Source organism: Triplophysa dalaica, chromosome 8 (assembly GCF_015846415.1).
Source record: "Triplophysa dalaica isolate WHDGS20190420 chromosome 8, ASM1584641v1, whole genome shotgun sequence".
NCBI classification, from domain to species: domain Eukaryota; kingdom Metazoa; phylum Chordata; class Actinopteri; order Cypriniformes; family Nemacheilidae; genus Triplophysa; species Triplophysa dalaica.
Genome location: NC_079549.1, coordinates 4,533,155 through 4,549,188, shown reverse-complemented (window position 1 = coordinate 4,549,188; position 16,034 = coordinate 4,533,155). Strand labels below are relative to the sequence as shown.

The 16,034-nt window shown below is 36.8% G+C and overlaps 1 protein-coding gene across 2 annotated transcripts in view; it reads right to left on the bottom strand.

Moving 5' to 3' along the window:
• Nucleotides 1-3,695: 3,695 nt before the first annotated feature.
• The window catches only part of col4a1 (collagen, type IV, alpha 1), a 50,536-nt gene continuing 38,197 nt past the window's right edge, over nt 3,696-16,034 (bottom strand). The window contains exons 41-53 of one of the 2 annotated variants that reach the window (XR_008907289.1): nt 15,213-15,263; nt 14,914-15,099; nt 14,132-14,265; nt 13,848-13,920; nt 13,664-13,735; nt 13,255-13,383; nt 13,061-13,159; nt 12,637-12,849; nt 12,222-12,399; nt 12,023-12,137; nt 10,531-10,703; nt 7,703-8,981; nt 3,696-7,657 (exon numbers count right to left, since the gene is read on the bottom strand). Coding sequence is in view for 1 of the 2 variants with exons in the window: in XM_056754488.1 (XP_056610466.1) it covers nt 8,897-8,981; nt 10,531-10,703; nt 12,023-12,137; nt 12,222-12,399; nt 12,637-12,849; nt 13,061-13,159; nt 13,255-13,383; nt 13,664-13,735; nt 13,848-13,920; nt 14,132-14,265; nt 14,914-15,099; nt 15,213-15,263 (1,508 nt within the window). In the remaining variant the exon portion in view is untranslated. Of the gene's footprint in view, nt 8,982-10,530; nt 10,704-12,022; nt 12,138-12,221; nt 12,400-12,636; nt 12,850-13,060; nt 13,160-13,254; nt 13,384-13,663; nt 13,736-13,847; nt 13,921-14,131; nt 14,266-14,913; nt 15,100-15,212; nt 15,264-16,034 lie in introns of both variants that reach the window. The other variant, XM_056754488.1, reaches the window with a different exon arrangement.

The following is a 16,034-nucleotide window of genomic DNA, read 5'->3' as shown; positions in this document are numbered from 1 at the left end:
AAAAAACTGATTCTGTCTTAAAACTTAGCAAATTTATTAAAACTAAAAAAAGTGCATGGCATAAGTATTCATACCCTTAACTTAGTGGTTGGTTAAAGCACCTTTACAGACTCAAATCTTTTTGGGCATGATGTGACAAGCTTTACCGATCTCCATCTTGCAATTTTCTGCCATTCTTCTCCTCAGATCCTCTCAAACTCTGTCAGGTTGGATGGAGATCATCAGTAGACAGACATTTTCAGGTTTATACAGAGATGTTCAGTTGGGTTCAAGACCAAGCACTAGGTGGGCCACTCAAGTACATAGACAGAGTTGTCCATAAGCCACTCTTGCATTGTTTTAGCTGCGTGCTTAGGATCATTGTCATGTTGGAGAATGAACCTTCTGCCCTGTCCGAGGTTCTTAATATTCTGGGCTTGGTTTTCATGATCATTATCTCTTTACTTTCAGTCATTGAGCGTTTCTTGTACTCTGACAAATTCCTCAGTCCCTGCAGCTGAAAAACACCCCCACATCATGATGCTGTTTCCACCACTCTTTACTGTTGCGACAGTATTGTATAGGTGTTGAGCAGCACCTGGTTTTCTCCAGACATGATGCATGAAACTGAGATTCATCAGACCGGAGAATCTTGTTTCTGAAGGTATTAAAGATTCGTTGAAAAGTACGTTATTGCAAATTTCAAGTTTTGATGTGTCTCAATTGAGGAATGGCTTGAGTGTTGCCACTCGGCCATAAAGCCCAGATTGGTGGAGTTGTGCAGTGATGTTTGCCCTTCTGTAAGTTTCTCCCATCTCCATATATGACCATGGAGATCAACAAGAGTGATCATCAGCTTCTTGGCCACCGCTCTAACCAAGACCCTTCTCCATCGATGGCTCAGTTTGGACAGGAGGTCAGCTTAATTAAAAGATCTGGTGTTTCCTTACCTCTTTCGTTAAGGATTAATGGAGGCTACATGCTTCTGTGAACCTTCAATACAGCAAAAAAAATTCCAGAGTCTTCCCCAGATCTGTGTCTTGGTATAATTCTGTCTCAGAGCTCTACTTGTAGTTCATTTGACCTCATGTCTTGGTTTTTACTTTGATATGCATTTTCAGCCTGGCACTTTTTATTGAGAGGTATGTGCCGCTCCAAATCATACTTATTCAATTGAATTTGCCACAGGAAATATCAACAAGCAAAATGAATGCTTCTGAATTTTGAATGAATTTTAAGTGAGCCTGAAATGAGTATGAATACTTATGCATTGTACTTATTTAATTTTTAAATTTTTAATACATTTGCAAAGTTATCACTAATCTGTTTTTTTGGAGTGTAGATTAATGTATTTCTTATTTATTTAAAGTAGTTTAAGATAAGGCAGAAACATAACAAAATGTGAACAAAATAAAGGGGAGTGAATACTTTTGATACCGATGCCTGTACCTTTTCACAACACAGTAAGATTAATAAAAATACAATAGCTTCATAGTTACAAACAACTCCTCCTTAAACACATTATCAAATAATAAATTCAATTCTGTGCTTTTCACAAAATTCAAAGCAAATTTCACAACAAATTTCTGTCAGTTATATTGCATGATGTACAGTATCTGTCATTGGTATCGGTGCGTTTACGAGTACGAGTACGAGTAAGTATGAGTTTAGTAAAAGAAGCCAATGATGTGGATAAGATTTGTCACAAATATGAGTGCTTGTCTAACAGTGTGTAGCTGGCACAGCAGTTACAGGTGAACACAGGTGATAGGGCTGTGCAAGCTGTGCCAGTTTGCCTCATGGCACAGCAGACAAAAACTTACCTCGCTCTTCTCTCGTGTGTCATGGCTCTGAAGCAAAACGGTTCTTTGTTTGCTTTCATTATGACACAGGGAGAATAACCTTAAGAAAAAAATGAGAAGTCTGTTGAGTGTACAGACTTGCCCTTTGTGTGCTCTTGGCAAAAGATAAGTGAGGGTGGAGGAAAACATTGCCACTGCATATCATGAGTATTCACGTTATCAAAGAGAAACACACAGCTCAGACCGGCCTGTTTTAATGCAGAGATGACCAGAAAATAACCTTAGCCTAGTTCAGGATGTGATTTATTCACAACATGTATACATCTAAACACAGCTGTCTGGGGACATGGACAAGGGCACCTGTGGTTTCATCGAGGGGGCACCAGCAGCACCCCTGGGGATTTTTAAAACTTCGAATAGGTTTGCGTATGCACAGACAAGGGCATTTGTAGGGTGTGCACATATTTAAGATTTGTCCATTTTTAAGAAATCCTAATAAGTGTGTGAAAACATCTACTCACACCTCCATTTCTTGGTCTTGTGGTGATGCTCATTCATCTCATTGGCTAACCATAGACATATTTGTTCTCATAAGCTCTTAGATATGGTATGAGTTTTGGATGGTGTGTCGACTGTACAAGTGTTTCTCAAAGAGGGTGAGGTCTGTGTCCCCAATCCTAGAGGTGACAGCAGAGACCCCTCACCTCAATCTACCGCCATACTCTCAATGCAGTGTGTTGCCTTTGACCAACAGGGTTTCACAACACTCCTCAGCTGCTCCTCTCACCCCATAAACACTCACACTCAAATTAACTGTTACTGAAGGTCACTTTGAAACAGACAGGAACGCAAACTTATAGCTAAAACACTATATGTCAATCTATGTTTCCTTTTACTCTTATTGGGCACTCTCTGGAAAGCAGATATATTATTGTATATTAGTGACCAATAAAAAACTTGACGAGTTTGTCTTATATTGTTAAAGATGTAAATATATTAATAAAGAATTTAAAAAGTTGTATTAGTCATGCTTACAGTGTAAACTGTAGGACAGCTAGATTAGAATAGTAAGTGTAACTTTCTTGTAAATAAAATAAAACATTTTTTTTTTTTTATCGCATAATATCGCATTAATACTTGTTAAATAGTTTGTAATATGATACACTGTTAAACATTTTTTATAAATTTGTGTTAAAATTGTTGCATTACAGACATTTACAAGTTTGGTGTAAAAAAACGTGAAAAACATTTAACTTTACTTAATTTTACGTTACGTAAAGCTTTCTGAGCTGAGGCCCAGGAGAACAACTACAAAATGTTACTATAAAAATAATATATTAATAATTTATTTTTAAAATATATTAATAACAAATACATTTATAGTCAGTGTAACTTTATTTTATTGTAAATAACACCATTTTATTTATTTTATAAGCATAAGCAAAAAATATATATATTTAATAATTAATACTTCTAAAAATAATTTGTAATATTATACCCATACATTTTTTTAAAGATATTGTCATATGTTTTTCCTATTGAATAAAAATGTTAAATTGCAGAAAGAAACTAAATTTAAGTTTGGTCTAAAATAATGTAGAAAAAACTGTAATTTTACATTTAATATTTTTTTCCTCCCACCCCAGCTGGCTGAATATAAAAAAAAATATGGGTTTTTTTCCTATTTTGTAATGTTTTTCTTTCCAATTTAACCCTTCACCTCATATTTTGATCTAGTGGTCCACCAGTATATCTGCCAATAATTGGTTTCCGTTTACCGGTTGATAAAAAAAGTTTTTTTTCACGCTATCTGCAAAATAGTTTAAAAACAGCAGATTATACGGGCCGATGTATCCTCTCAATCAAAAGAGGAGAAAAATATGCAATGAATTTGTGCTCTCTGTAAACAAAATGTAAAGAAACATCACCAGTTTGATGTTTAATATGAATAGTTATTACATTCAGAAAGTAAAGATATGTCATTTAATCTTCAGGATCGGTCTCGACAGATATCACTCTGAATAATAGTGGAGAAATTTAATGTAGGTAGACCTCTAGTTTATTCTATTATGATGGATAAATAGAAGTTAATATATACATATATGCCGTCAAGACGTTATTTTTGGCTACTACTGTATATCTGAATAAGAACTGTTTACATAACATTACTTTATTTCTGACTTCTCATCATACATGCTGTCATTCTGTTGCTCTTCAGTCTCTACAAGCTATAAATTGTTTACTACATTTCGGGTCAAAGGTCATCCATTCACAAAAGTAATTTTAGCGGCAACACATGCCTAAAGGAGGTAAAAGGGCATGTTTGCCTAATTGGCAAACACAGATTGAAAAAATGAGACTTCAATGAAGACCATCAGAGTTCAAAAAGTTTATCTCATGCTTATTGATCTGTGTGCGTAACCCAGAAACTGGACACTCCCGCATTCTGCTTTACACACATTAGAGTATGTTGATAACCCACAAAAGCATAGCACGCTTTATAACCAGCTTACACAAGCAAAGGCCAACATTTATAATGACTGCACTTCAGTATCGTCCATCAGCGTGCATTTTGTCTAGTGCTGTTTAAACTCAGATGGAGGGGTTGTAAAATGTAAGTGACTCTGGGCCGTCTTGTTGGTCAATCATTAGCAAGTAAACATGTTGAGGACCAGATGACCTTAAATATTATCCTTAAACAATTCTCGGAAAGCTAAGAAGAAAACCTTGGAAAATTGTTGTCTCTTGCATCAATGTTAAACACAAAGTAAGGCTGGATTATTTCTTTGGCAGAATTAAGGTGTGCCATTAACTTTATGGAAATACTAATGAACCACTTCGGAAATACATATTGAAACTGATGTTATTCACTGGAAAAGATAAACTAGCACTGGTATTTCTCAGAATATGTTGTCAAATGTGGAAAATATTCTTGACTCAGATTCTGTTGTATATTAACCTCTGGGGAGTATCAACAAAAAACTTACTTTTTCCTGGCATATAGATGGAAACATGTAAGGGAAAAATTCTGGGTCTTATCAGACATACGCACTTTTGTTTGTCCGGGTGCTGCAAGTTTTTGGAAATATAAGTCATTCTTACCGCTCGTATAGGATTTGGACGTTGACATGTGCTCTTTCATATAGCCTACACCAATGACATTAACAAGACATTAAAAGGCGGAAAACTGAAACTGTTCAGACTGACAGGTGTACACGCGCATTCTATGCGTACGTTCGTTCTATGAATCATACGCACGCAGTTTTAGAAATGATTGTAAAATCTATATTAGGACAGTTTCTACGCTGCATTTTAAAAATGAGGCCCCGGTTTATCATCTTTGACCAGATCTTTCTTTCTTCAGTTAAAACTCCCACACTGGTTCTGAATTAAGGGTCAAAAGGCAAGGCAAACAATGTATTGAGAAAAAAGACTGTATAGGGATGTTTTGTAATTTAATAAACGTGTACATTAAAAGTCAGACCTCTAATGGAGCTGCCACGTTGTAAGAAATGAGTGTACTTAGAGTGCCCTCTTGTGGCCGTTACAGTCAAGTTATTTTATATGGAAATTCACAAGTTAAAAAAATTTTTAAATGCATTTTTGTCACAATTTGATGTGCAGATTACAGCTGTAATCCATTTGTAGACTGATTTTTTGTTTACACCTATTAAACATCACAGGCTAACGCATACACTTTAGTGCCCTGAATTTGTAAATTTTCATTGTTTATTTACTAATATTATCAGGTGCCTTTTAAGGGTAAACGTTTCAGTGTTTGTGCATTTTATTCCAGACATTGTACACAAGAACAATATAAGTATGTATATTACATTTGGAAGCAATTATGATCCGGTCTAACTGTATGGAATAGCTCACCCCAAAATGAAAAATCTTTTATCGCGTATTAACCCTCATGTCAATCCAAACTGTATGGCTTCGTTTCTTATGCAGAACACAAGAGAAGATATCTTGAAGAACGTTGGTTACCAAACAACATTGGCACCCATTGACTTCCATTGTGCGTGCACCAAACCACTGAGACATTTCTCAAAATATCTTATTTTGCATTCTTATAAAGTCATATATGAGTATAAATGATGACAATGCTTCTTTGATTTTTGGGTGAACAGCTATCACTTTGGGTGTATCTATCTCTCTAAAGACAAGACATTTTAGTATTTAACTGTAGGAGAAATAAAAATGTAAACATTCTTGGTATAAAAACGAACATGCATCATCACACATTTATACAAACGTTTTATTGCATGACACAGTATGGGGTGAGGACATCACTGAAATCAATTGAAAGGTATTTTTACAAATGTCACCAAACAAAGCGGTAGCTGTTAATACTAGGAATGGACATTCATGGGTACAGCAATGCACATAGCTCCAGCGGGTGTGTGAGGTCAGTGACATTACAGAAAGTAAGAACAAGTGCGTGTGGACTCTAAAACACATCTGTGATTCTTCACACCTGAATTCGAGGCGCTTTTTCAAAACAATTTAAAACACAACTAGCTATTTTCTTTTGGCTAAATAAGTTGAAAAGCTTTGGTTGCATGAACTATTAAAAAGTCAAGTGTAGTGAACTTTATATACAAGGGGTTTTGGTAGAGCCAAGTAGTGTAGATTGCATAGTCAAGTATTATCAGTGTAATGTAAATGACAAAAATATAAACAGCATAAGCAACAACTCTGTATAGATGGGAAATGTGCACTGGTCTAGTATCTGATGCATTAAGACCAAACATAAAATCCATGAAATTGTTGTTCGAATGAAACATGACAGGAAATCTTCACCTCAGACTCTTCATTCTGGATAAGCCCTTTGTAACGAGACTTGAAACTAATCCAAGATGTAGGAATCAAAGGGTGTTTGTTGGGTTCAGGTCAATAGAATGTCAAATGGAAAGTCAACAAACAAGACGTAGTTCACGTGAACTCCTGACAAAAAGATTTTGTAAGTCAACAGCGGTCATGAGCGTCATGCCTCTATCTGGCTTCTCGGTGCCTTCAGCGAAACACAACACGATCAAAAGAACAATGATACGTTTATTCGGGTGTTGTTTGATAAGTTAGTGCAGTGGTTATCTTTTCATTTAGTGTGTGGAAGGGGAAAGACCTTTGAAGCAAACTAAGAAAAATATTTGTTAGGTAAACACAATTCTGACTTTTTTTTAAAGCGATAGTTCACCCAAAAATTATGTCATCATTAACTCACCCTCTTGTCATTTCAAACCTGTATAGCATTCCCCTCCAGAACACAAAAGTTGCAAAATTTTGGTAACCGAACAACGGCGGTACCCATTGATTTGCATTGGTTTTGTGTCTATATAATAGAAGTGAATGGGTGCCGCCGTTGTTCGGGTACCATTCGGTTACTTTAACATCCTTTATGTTCAATGGGAAAAAGTCAGGTATTAAAGTGATATGAGGATGGAAATGGGACTGAATTTCATCAACCTTAATTGCTACATTTTATCGTGAAAGGTCCAAACGCAATCTCATGGCAATCGTAACTATTTTATAAGGTGGCTAATTCATCTGAATACTTTTAAGTATCTTTTTATGTTTAGGGGTGTTGTTCAATTCTTGCTTTTTTTCAACAACAACAAATATTTTCCTAAATTGTACAAATTCATACAAAATCACCACTTTGTGAAATAGTTAAACGACTGTTTAAAAACTGTGAATAACTTGACTGAAACAATAATGCTCTAATGGCATTTGCTTATATATGTTAAATAATTTTGTAACTGATAATTATAACTTTAAACGTCAAAAATGATTTGGACTAAAAATGAGGAAAGGGCAGCCAATAAGAGAACAGCATCTATGGGAAATGTTTAAAAAGCATTGCAGAGTGAGACCTGAAGAAACTGGCTGATTAAATGCCAATTCTGAAAATTCAAGACAAATGGTAGCTATTTGGAAGACACAAAAACATAATTTTGAATTATTTTATTATTCCACAACCTAGAAAAATTTATAAGGAATGATTGAGTCATCCTAAAGGGACCACATTTTTTGTTGTGTTAAAAATCATCTTGGTTTAAAATATCTAATAATACTTCTGTTTTTAGGTGAACTTATTCACCTGACTTTTTTAAAGAGATTTGTTAAAGGTATTGTTAATGTCCGATTTGTGTATATATACAGTAAACGGAAGGGAAGACTGGAGCATTCGAGCATCTGTTTATAGAAGATAGTTTGAACGGCCTCGTGGGAAAATGACTGGCAAGAAAAAGTATGGCCACCTTATCGAAACTGTGCCATTATCCAAGATCAATGACAACATTACTGCACCAAAACACAGGCGGACCAGACACACGCACAGGCATGAACACACACATACGCACCAAAAGTATGAATTGAAACATGTTAGGTTTCAGTCTTAAGGCCACACGCGAGCATTAGAAAACAGTGCAGAATATAACAGTTTATGTGCCAGGATACTACTTTGCAGTGGTTAGTAATAAACCATTAATTTTTGAAAGAAAAGGCCTATGGGTGCTTAAACTCTCATACACTTTCATAAATAATTAAGTATAACAAAATCCATTTACCTTAAAAGTTAATGGTGACATAGTGTTAAGTACTAAACAAAGCATTGTATTTACAACAAAGCTTGAACTTTGCCTTTCCTACATCATACAAAGAGGGTGCTGGCAAACTCGCAGACTGTGAATTACAAAACAATACTTATCTCTAATGTTAGTGAGAGTTGATTATAAAATGAAGAGAGACAGAAATAAACAGGATATTTGCTATTGATAGTATTCAGTGGCATGATAAATAAAGATAAAAAAGGCCTAGACGGAAGAGCATCCGATGCATATAGACTGTTGGTCAAGATGATACCTGCTTACTAACAGATGTTCTCAGTGCAAGTGTAAACAGGTGTCATTCATGAAAGACACAACGGAACAATGTAAGTTAAGCACTATGTAAGAAAAGTTCTTGATCTTCCATTGCTGCGATCTTGAGAACGTGTGTATTTTCTGTACATGTTTCCTTGACGATTTTCCATGGTTTTTCATAGAAGTAGCACCATATATTTTTGTTCATAAAGCTGGAACATACAGACCAGATGTAATGTTGAGACTGGTCTATAATACCCTCTTCATGCACACCTGACACCTGCTAATGTGAGTTCGTAGATTCCCCGCTTTTAGAGTTGTAGGGACAGGTTTCCTGCAAACCACAACACACACAGTAAGAAAGGCAGAAAAATAAAACATTTACATTTCTAATCTTTAAAACGTAACTCACTAAAAAATACTTTTACCATTGGACACTTTGGTCACATTTACACCATTTCAAAATAATGAGAACATTAAGCCTTACTTCTGTACAAACTGTGTCGGATAAAATAATTTTGCTGATAAAGTTTGAAACCTACACAGAATAAAAGTAAATTCTTATCTAATCTTTGACTTTGAACTGACTGCTCATCAGTTATATTCAATAACCTCAACAACCAAGAGTAAAGATTGAAAGCGCAATGTAAATAAAATAAAATATTGAAAATACTTGTGGGGCAACAATGAAGCTTTAAAGTGCCTTTGATGTTAGAAAAAGATTGCACCCCCTTGTGGATAAAGAGAGTGTGTTCTACATTTGGAAGACACTTTCAATTATTGCACATATAATAGTAGTCAAATCATTTTAAATTATTGTTTGCCTTAAAATCTATTCTTTTTTATTAAGTTAAATATTGTTATTTTGTGAGCCTGCCTGTGGAAACCCAGCTATTCGTTTTTTGTAATTTACTGTTTTCTTTATTAAAGTTATCCTACATTATGTAAAGAACTTTCTGTGAAAACAATCTTCCATATTAATTGAGTAATGACAAAAATTGAAATTAAACTTTAATGCTTGTTATCTCATAGTTAAGGTAGACTTAAGCCTGGTTTTCACAGATTGTGTCACATATTTGTATTTACATTTTTACTTTAAGATTGATTTTTGGCGTTTTTGCCTTTATTTCAGGAGAGTGGACAGGAAGCGAAGTCAGCCGGGATCGGGAAAGGACCACAAATCGGGATTCAAACTCAGATTGCCCAAAGCGCAACTGCCCCACATGTTGGAGCTCTGACTTTATTTACATTACTAAGCAAAAATTGTATAAATATTAAAACTTATTAAAAAAAAAAGAGCAGAGTTTGCATATTAAAATCTTTTGGGTAAAAATCTAATTTGATGTAGTAATGTGTGTTAAAGGGATTGGTCACCAAAAAATGAAAATTCTGTCATCACTGTCTTTATTCTGCTAAACCCAAAGGAAGATATTTTGAAGAATGTCATTAACAAACAGATCTCTTCCTCCATTGACCTATACAATTTATTTTCCCTGCAATGGCAGTAAATGGGAAATGAGATCTGTTTGGTCACTGACATTCTTCAAAAAATATCTTCCTTTGTTTTCAGCAGAAAAAAGACATTTATATAGTTTATACAGAACAACCTGAGAGTGAGTAAATGATGACAGAATTTTATTGTGAAATATCCCTTTAAAAGTTTATGGTTTAGCTAAATGTATCCAAATACATTCATGCAGTATTGCACATATGTTACATTTTTCACAATATATACAACATCCTTGCACTCTATCCAGCTCGGGGTCCTTTAAAAGAAACCTATGTGGATTTGTTATGACAGACAAACATTGATCAAATGAATAAGAGTCCTAGAATCAATAAATGCTTACGATAAATGCTCTGAAAAAAGTGTTCAAGCTTACGTAAACATATCCCTGTCGTCTATGGTGGCCAACCAGAAGCTGTATGAATTAGCATAGTAGTTGCAGGTGCCGCGTCCATGACACTCGATGAAGGGAGCAGAGCGAAACTCTTCCAGACAAGAGCCAGGAGAGGCAAGAGCCTGACCTGAACCCTCAGCACCAGCACTGGTGTGCTGTCAGGAGTGAGAGAGATTTTTAGTCAGATCAAAATCGTACAATGCTTATGAGCAACAAATGTCCATTTATGTCAGATTTGGCTTCCATTCTTGCCAATGAACAATACAGTGCCACACTTTTTCTAATTATTATGATTTTTTATGAATTATTATAAACTGACTGTATATTATGCCTTAGAGGGCTTCTATTTTTTTTCACTGGTCACACTGATGCGATTCACTTTCTCAATTGGGCACACCAATTTAAAATTTGGTCGCACCCTCTCTTATTGTAATTTGTTGACCTTGCATATTGATCTCAGTTGATAAATCAATTCTGTTAATTTGTTACTCTGTCATTTAAATGAATTGGCTATAGAACGCTTAATATTTGTGCTTTTACTCTTGTGTGGGAGGGAGGGGCGAATCGGCAGGGTTGGTTAACAGGCAGGGTTATTCCTGGGTCAAAAATGGTCTTCGGTGGTGGGACCATGCTCAAAGTACCCTACTTATGAACTGCGAGCCCAATAAATTCAAAATAAATGTAAAGAAACATTGTATTTGCTAATTTCATACAGTTATTGTTATTACGTTTCATAACTTCTTTCAAGTTAAATATTGGCTATGAAATGATCTGAAACAAATATAAACTGTCACTCCTCACAATCCTCTTTGCAAAAAGGGGTAATTTTGCCACTGGCCTTCATTTGCCAGACCTTATTTTTTAAATAATATCTTTATTTTTACCACAATAATTTAATTTAATTTAATGAGCTAGCTCAAAACTCAAAACCAACTCAAATTATTATACATGCGACAAATTGTCATAAATAATAATCAGTCTTGTTAGATGGTCTTAGCACACTTGTGTTCTGATATGTTTTGAGTGACTGATTTGATGGGTTCAGACAGTGAGTCTCTTCTTGAGTTAAGTGTTTGACATACAAGTTGTTTCAACAAAAACAATCTGTTCCAACCATCATTAGGTCACGAATTGGACATACCGTAAGCGGACATTGATACGTTGTTCGTTATTCACAGCTGTTAGGACACGAGGGAGTGCACGAGATCTCTGCTTGCTCTTTCCTGCACTTACAGTGTGCATCGTTCCCCACTCATAAATGACATCAAAACTTAACTAAAAATCTTTGCTGGGCAAAAGTTCATTTTACGCCCTCGCACCAATTCGACCTTGTGAAATTTAACCTCACTATTATAAAAACCGATCGCATTTGCGACCATTTTGGTCGCAGTCTAGAGCCCTGCCTTGTTATCTCAACACTCACAATGATTTACAGTATTGCTTTCTTTAGGAATTATCGCAACAATCTCCTCACCATTACAAAAGAATATCCGATCCACAGGGAATCCCATCCTTGAGGGCAGAGTGGGATCTGGATGGTCTGACTGTGTACTGCTATCACCATGGCAGGTGCTTCACATACCGCACACCTGTCACAAGCAAACACAAGAATGTACAGTACCACACAAATGATACAGTCTGTATGATCAAATGGGAAGTTAAACGACACAAACCTGCTGATGAAGGGTTTAATGTTTTGGCCGGTGATTGGAGCCATGCTCATGGGCATGGGCTCTGGAGAGGTGAGCCAGTACGAATAGTCATTACGAGATGCAAAGTTACATACGTTGTTGATGTTGCAGAAGAGGAAAGGCATAGGGCTGAACTTCCTCAGGCAGCTACCGGCTGTACCTATAGATTAGAGAGGTCAGATGCTGTGTATCTTTGAGTAATCTTAGTAATTTAAATTCTGTCATGACTCATCCTATCTCACATTTGACAAACCAGCTGATTTTGTAATTCTGGAAAAGTGAAGCTTTTGAGCTCTGCCACTGTGCACACACTTTTTTAATTATCAAGCGACAATAGAAAAAGCATAATGGGAGACCTTTAACTACCGTACATGTGTGATATGATTGTTAGACTGACCTAGGTCTTGCCCGTGTGATCTCTCGTTGCCCTGGACGTAAAGCAGGGAGTATCCATCGTAAATGGGCGTGGTACCCCCTGGACATGGTGGAACTTCAATACTCTGACTGTGACGAGTAACCAGGAAGCCATGGTCCATTGAGGAAAGACCAGGAGGGCCACTGTGACCTGGGATACCATCAGGCCCTGGGGGTCCAGGGAAACCTCTGGGTCCTATAGGACAGAGAATAAAAAAAACAAAGTTAAAATTGCTTAGGATAACAGCAAAAGTATTCATAAATAGAAAATAAACATATGGATTGTTATAGTATTGCCAAGACTTTTTTGTTTTTGTGTAAGAACTGTGTAGAACCTTTTGAACAAAGAGTATTCTAGTTCTATGAAATACATCCAGGAATATTAATCAAATATCATTTGCACATACCAGTGACTCCAGCTGGGCCAAGCTCTCCTTTTGCCCCGGGATGTCCATTATAGCCAGGTGTCCCATCAGCTCCTTTTAAACCCTGAGGACCATTCATGCCTAGAAGTGTGGTTTCCAATAAGACACGTTAGCTTGAAATCTCTACTGTTACTCTTTGTATTAAGATTGCCAGTTTAGATATTTGCAACAGTCACCCTCTTGTCCTTTTGGTCCAGGGAAGCCTTCGAGTCCAGGTGGACCTTGGGGACCCTGCGGTCCAGGTGAACCGGGATCTCCCTTCACATATATTTGTGGCCCGGGGGGTCCAGGGGGGCCTACATTACCTAAAACATTTGAAGTCAATTAGTCATTTCACCATTTCCATTCATGAAGACCAATTCAAGAGGCTAATACGATCTTAGAAGTGAATATAAAAGATATCAACCTGCCAAAGCTACAAGTACAATCCTGATACGTAACTTTCTATATGTTACAAACTTCAGAATAAGGGTGTCACAATATTTACTTCTCTACAGTCGGATTTTGTAGTATGATTCATCAAAAAAAGAGAAAACACACAAAAAAAATCTGCACATGTACAAATGCAACAGTGTTTATAATTACCTTTAAGCCCAGGAAATCCTCTGTCACCAATCTCACCCCTAGAGCCTATTATTCCTACATCACCCTTAGTACCTGGAGAGGCAGAGAGCAATTGAATCAAACCAGTCATCTCTATCAAGCAATGTTTAATATAAGTATAAAAATGACATTATTTTGCAAAGTCCAACTTGGTCAAGATTCTTACCAGGGAAACCAGGAACGCCCTGTTGTCCCATCTCACCCTTTTGTCCATTAATACCAGGTAATCCGGACTCACCCTAAAAGGCACATATGTTTTAAAGTGCTTAAATTTTTTCTCTACCGATAAGATCATTTAGATACCAAGTAGCGTTTTAGAGCATCTCAGGGAAAAACCTATTTTTCTGAATCCATTTTTGTGATAGCCACACATACATAAGACTCCGTTTGTTATACTTGACTAGGTTAAAAGCAAAACTATAGAGCTGGTGGATGATGATGTAAACTCACAGGAATTCCAGTGAAACCTTTGTCTCCTTTTAAGCCGTAAGACCCTTGTGCACCTGGATAGCCCGCATTTCCCTTCTCTCCTTTAGCTCCAGAAGCACCTGGTTGACCAGGTGCACCTGTTGCACCTGTTGCACCTGAGGATAAAATACGTTAAATAAGAGGTATTTAATATAGGATGGAGTTTTTACTTAGTAATTAAACATCATGCATACCAACCCTCCCAAAACATTTGAATTCAAAATATTTTAAAACTTAGAACTAAGAACATAAAATTTTGTGGGGGTCTAGGGGTGAGTTTGTGATTTACTACAAACGGATCACTCCTCCCCTCCCTTTCAAAGCACTACATCAGCAGACAAGACAAAGATGTCATCACATTTTTGCCGATGGAGATAACACATTTATGAAAAACGCCCTGTAGAGCAGTTTGTCCATTTAGAGCTACTGTAGAAAAAAACAAGGTGAATTCTAGGTAAGGTGACTCACAGTGTATGTAAATAGAAATAGCTTGTTCTAACAGAACAAAAACAACGCTTCATTATGTAAAGCCTTTATACATCTCTAAAGACATAGTTATGTGTATTTTATTGCACTTCTGTCTATAGATCCTCTAAAACTTACACATTAGACCTCTAATAAAGCTTTGAAGTTCATTGCAGCAAAAATATCAACTATAAGTAACTATCTATAAGTCATGTGACCGTTAATTTTAATAAGGTATTAAGCTTTCTTCTATACTAATGATCAAAGCAGTTCTCTACGGAGAGGTGTGCAGGGTTCACCTTTTTCTCCCAGCTCCCCCTGAAATCCTCGGTCTCCTTTAGGCCCGTCCATGGATAGTCCTGGAAATCCTATTTCTCCAGGGCGACCTGATTCCCCTGGAAAACCTGGCCGACCCTTGTCTCCTTTGCTTCCAGGTATACCTGGACTGCCAGGAATGCCAGGATGACCATGGTTGCCTTTATCACCTTTAGAAAAACTTCAGAGTTTCACTAACACATCCTTCATTTATTTATTAAACATGAGGTGAACTATGTTAGACGTTATTTCATTTTTACAACTGGGGATCTGTGATGCTGACCTTTGCTGCCAGGTTCACCATGGATACCAGGAACTCCTTTCCCAGGACGACCTGACGAAGAACACAAGGTAGTCCGTGTTGCATCTCATTTATTAGCCACATGGAATTTAATTTTGGTAATTACAGCAGTAAGTCATCCAAAAATAACTGTAAAATGAGAATCTCGGAGACATCTATTTGATGTCAGCATTTAGATCTGAAAGACATATGTCCTGTCAGTTGTTATTAAGGACCTTTAGATCAGCGGTTTCCTATCCTGGTCCTCGCAGACCCCCGCTCTGCATGTTTTGTGTCTCTCTCTTGTTTAACACACCTGATTTAAATCGCCAGCTCGTTAAAAGAGAGCTCAATTAACGAATCGTTCCGATTGACGTGCTCCCTGAACAGTGTTCATTGCTCTCTACTCACTGCACAAAGAAGAACGGCTGAAGATAATTTAAGAACACGAATACAGCGTCCTCACACAGACAAAACCTACTACGGAAGTATGAAGGGTTATTCAACCGTAATCTTGAAATTTGCATAGTCAGGCTTAGTGCCCTTCGGATGGAACATATACGCCCATTTCAAACTGGAATTATAGCAGAGTATTTAATGATGTTTACTTTGCAGGGCTCTTTACACGTATTGAACAATCCTTCGAAGCGGTAGGAGAAGCATACAAAATATGCTGAGCGGGGGTCCGCGAGGACCAGGATTGAGAACCGCTGCTTTAGATGATGTCTGTGAGATGTTTATATTTTACACAGCAGTTGTTTTCCAGATCTCTAGTAGACATCTTGCAGACGTACCCTGTGCTATTTGGGTTGGCACTCAGTAGGT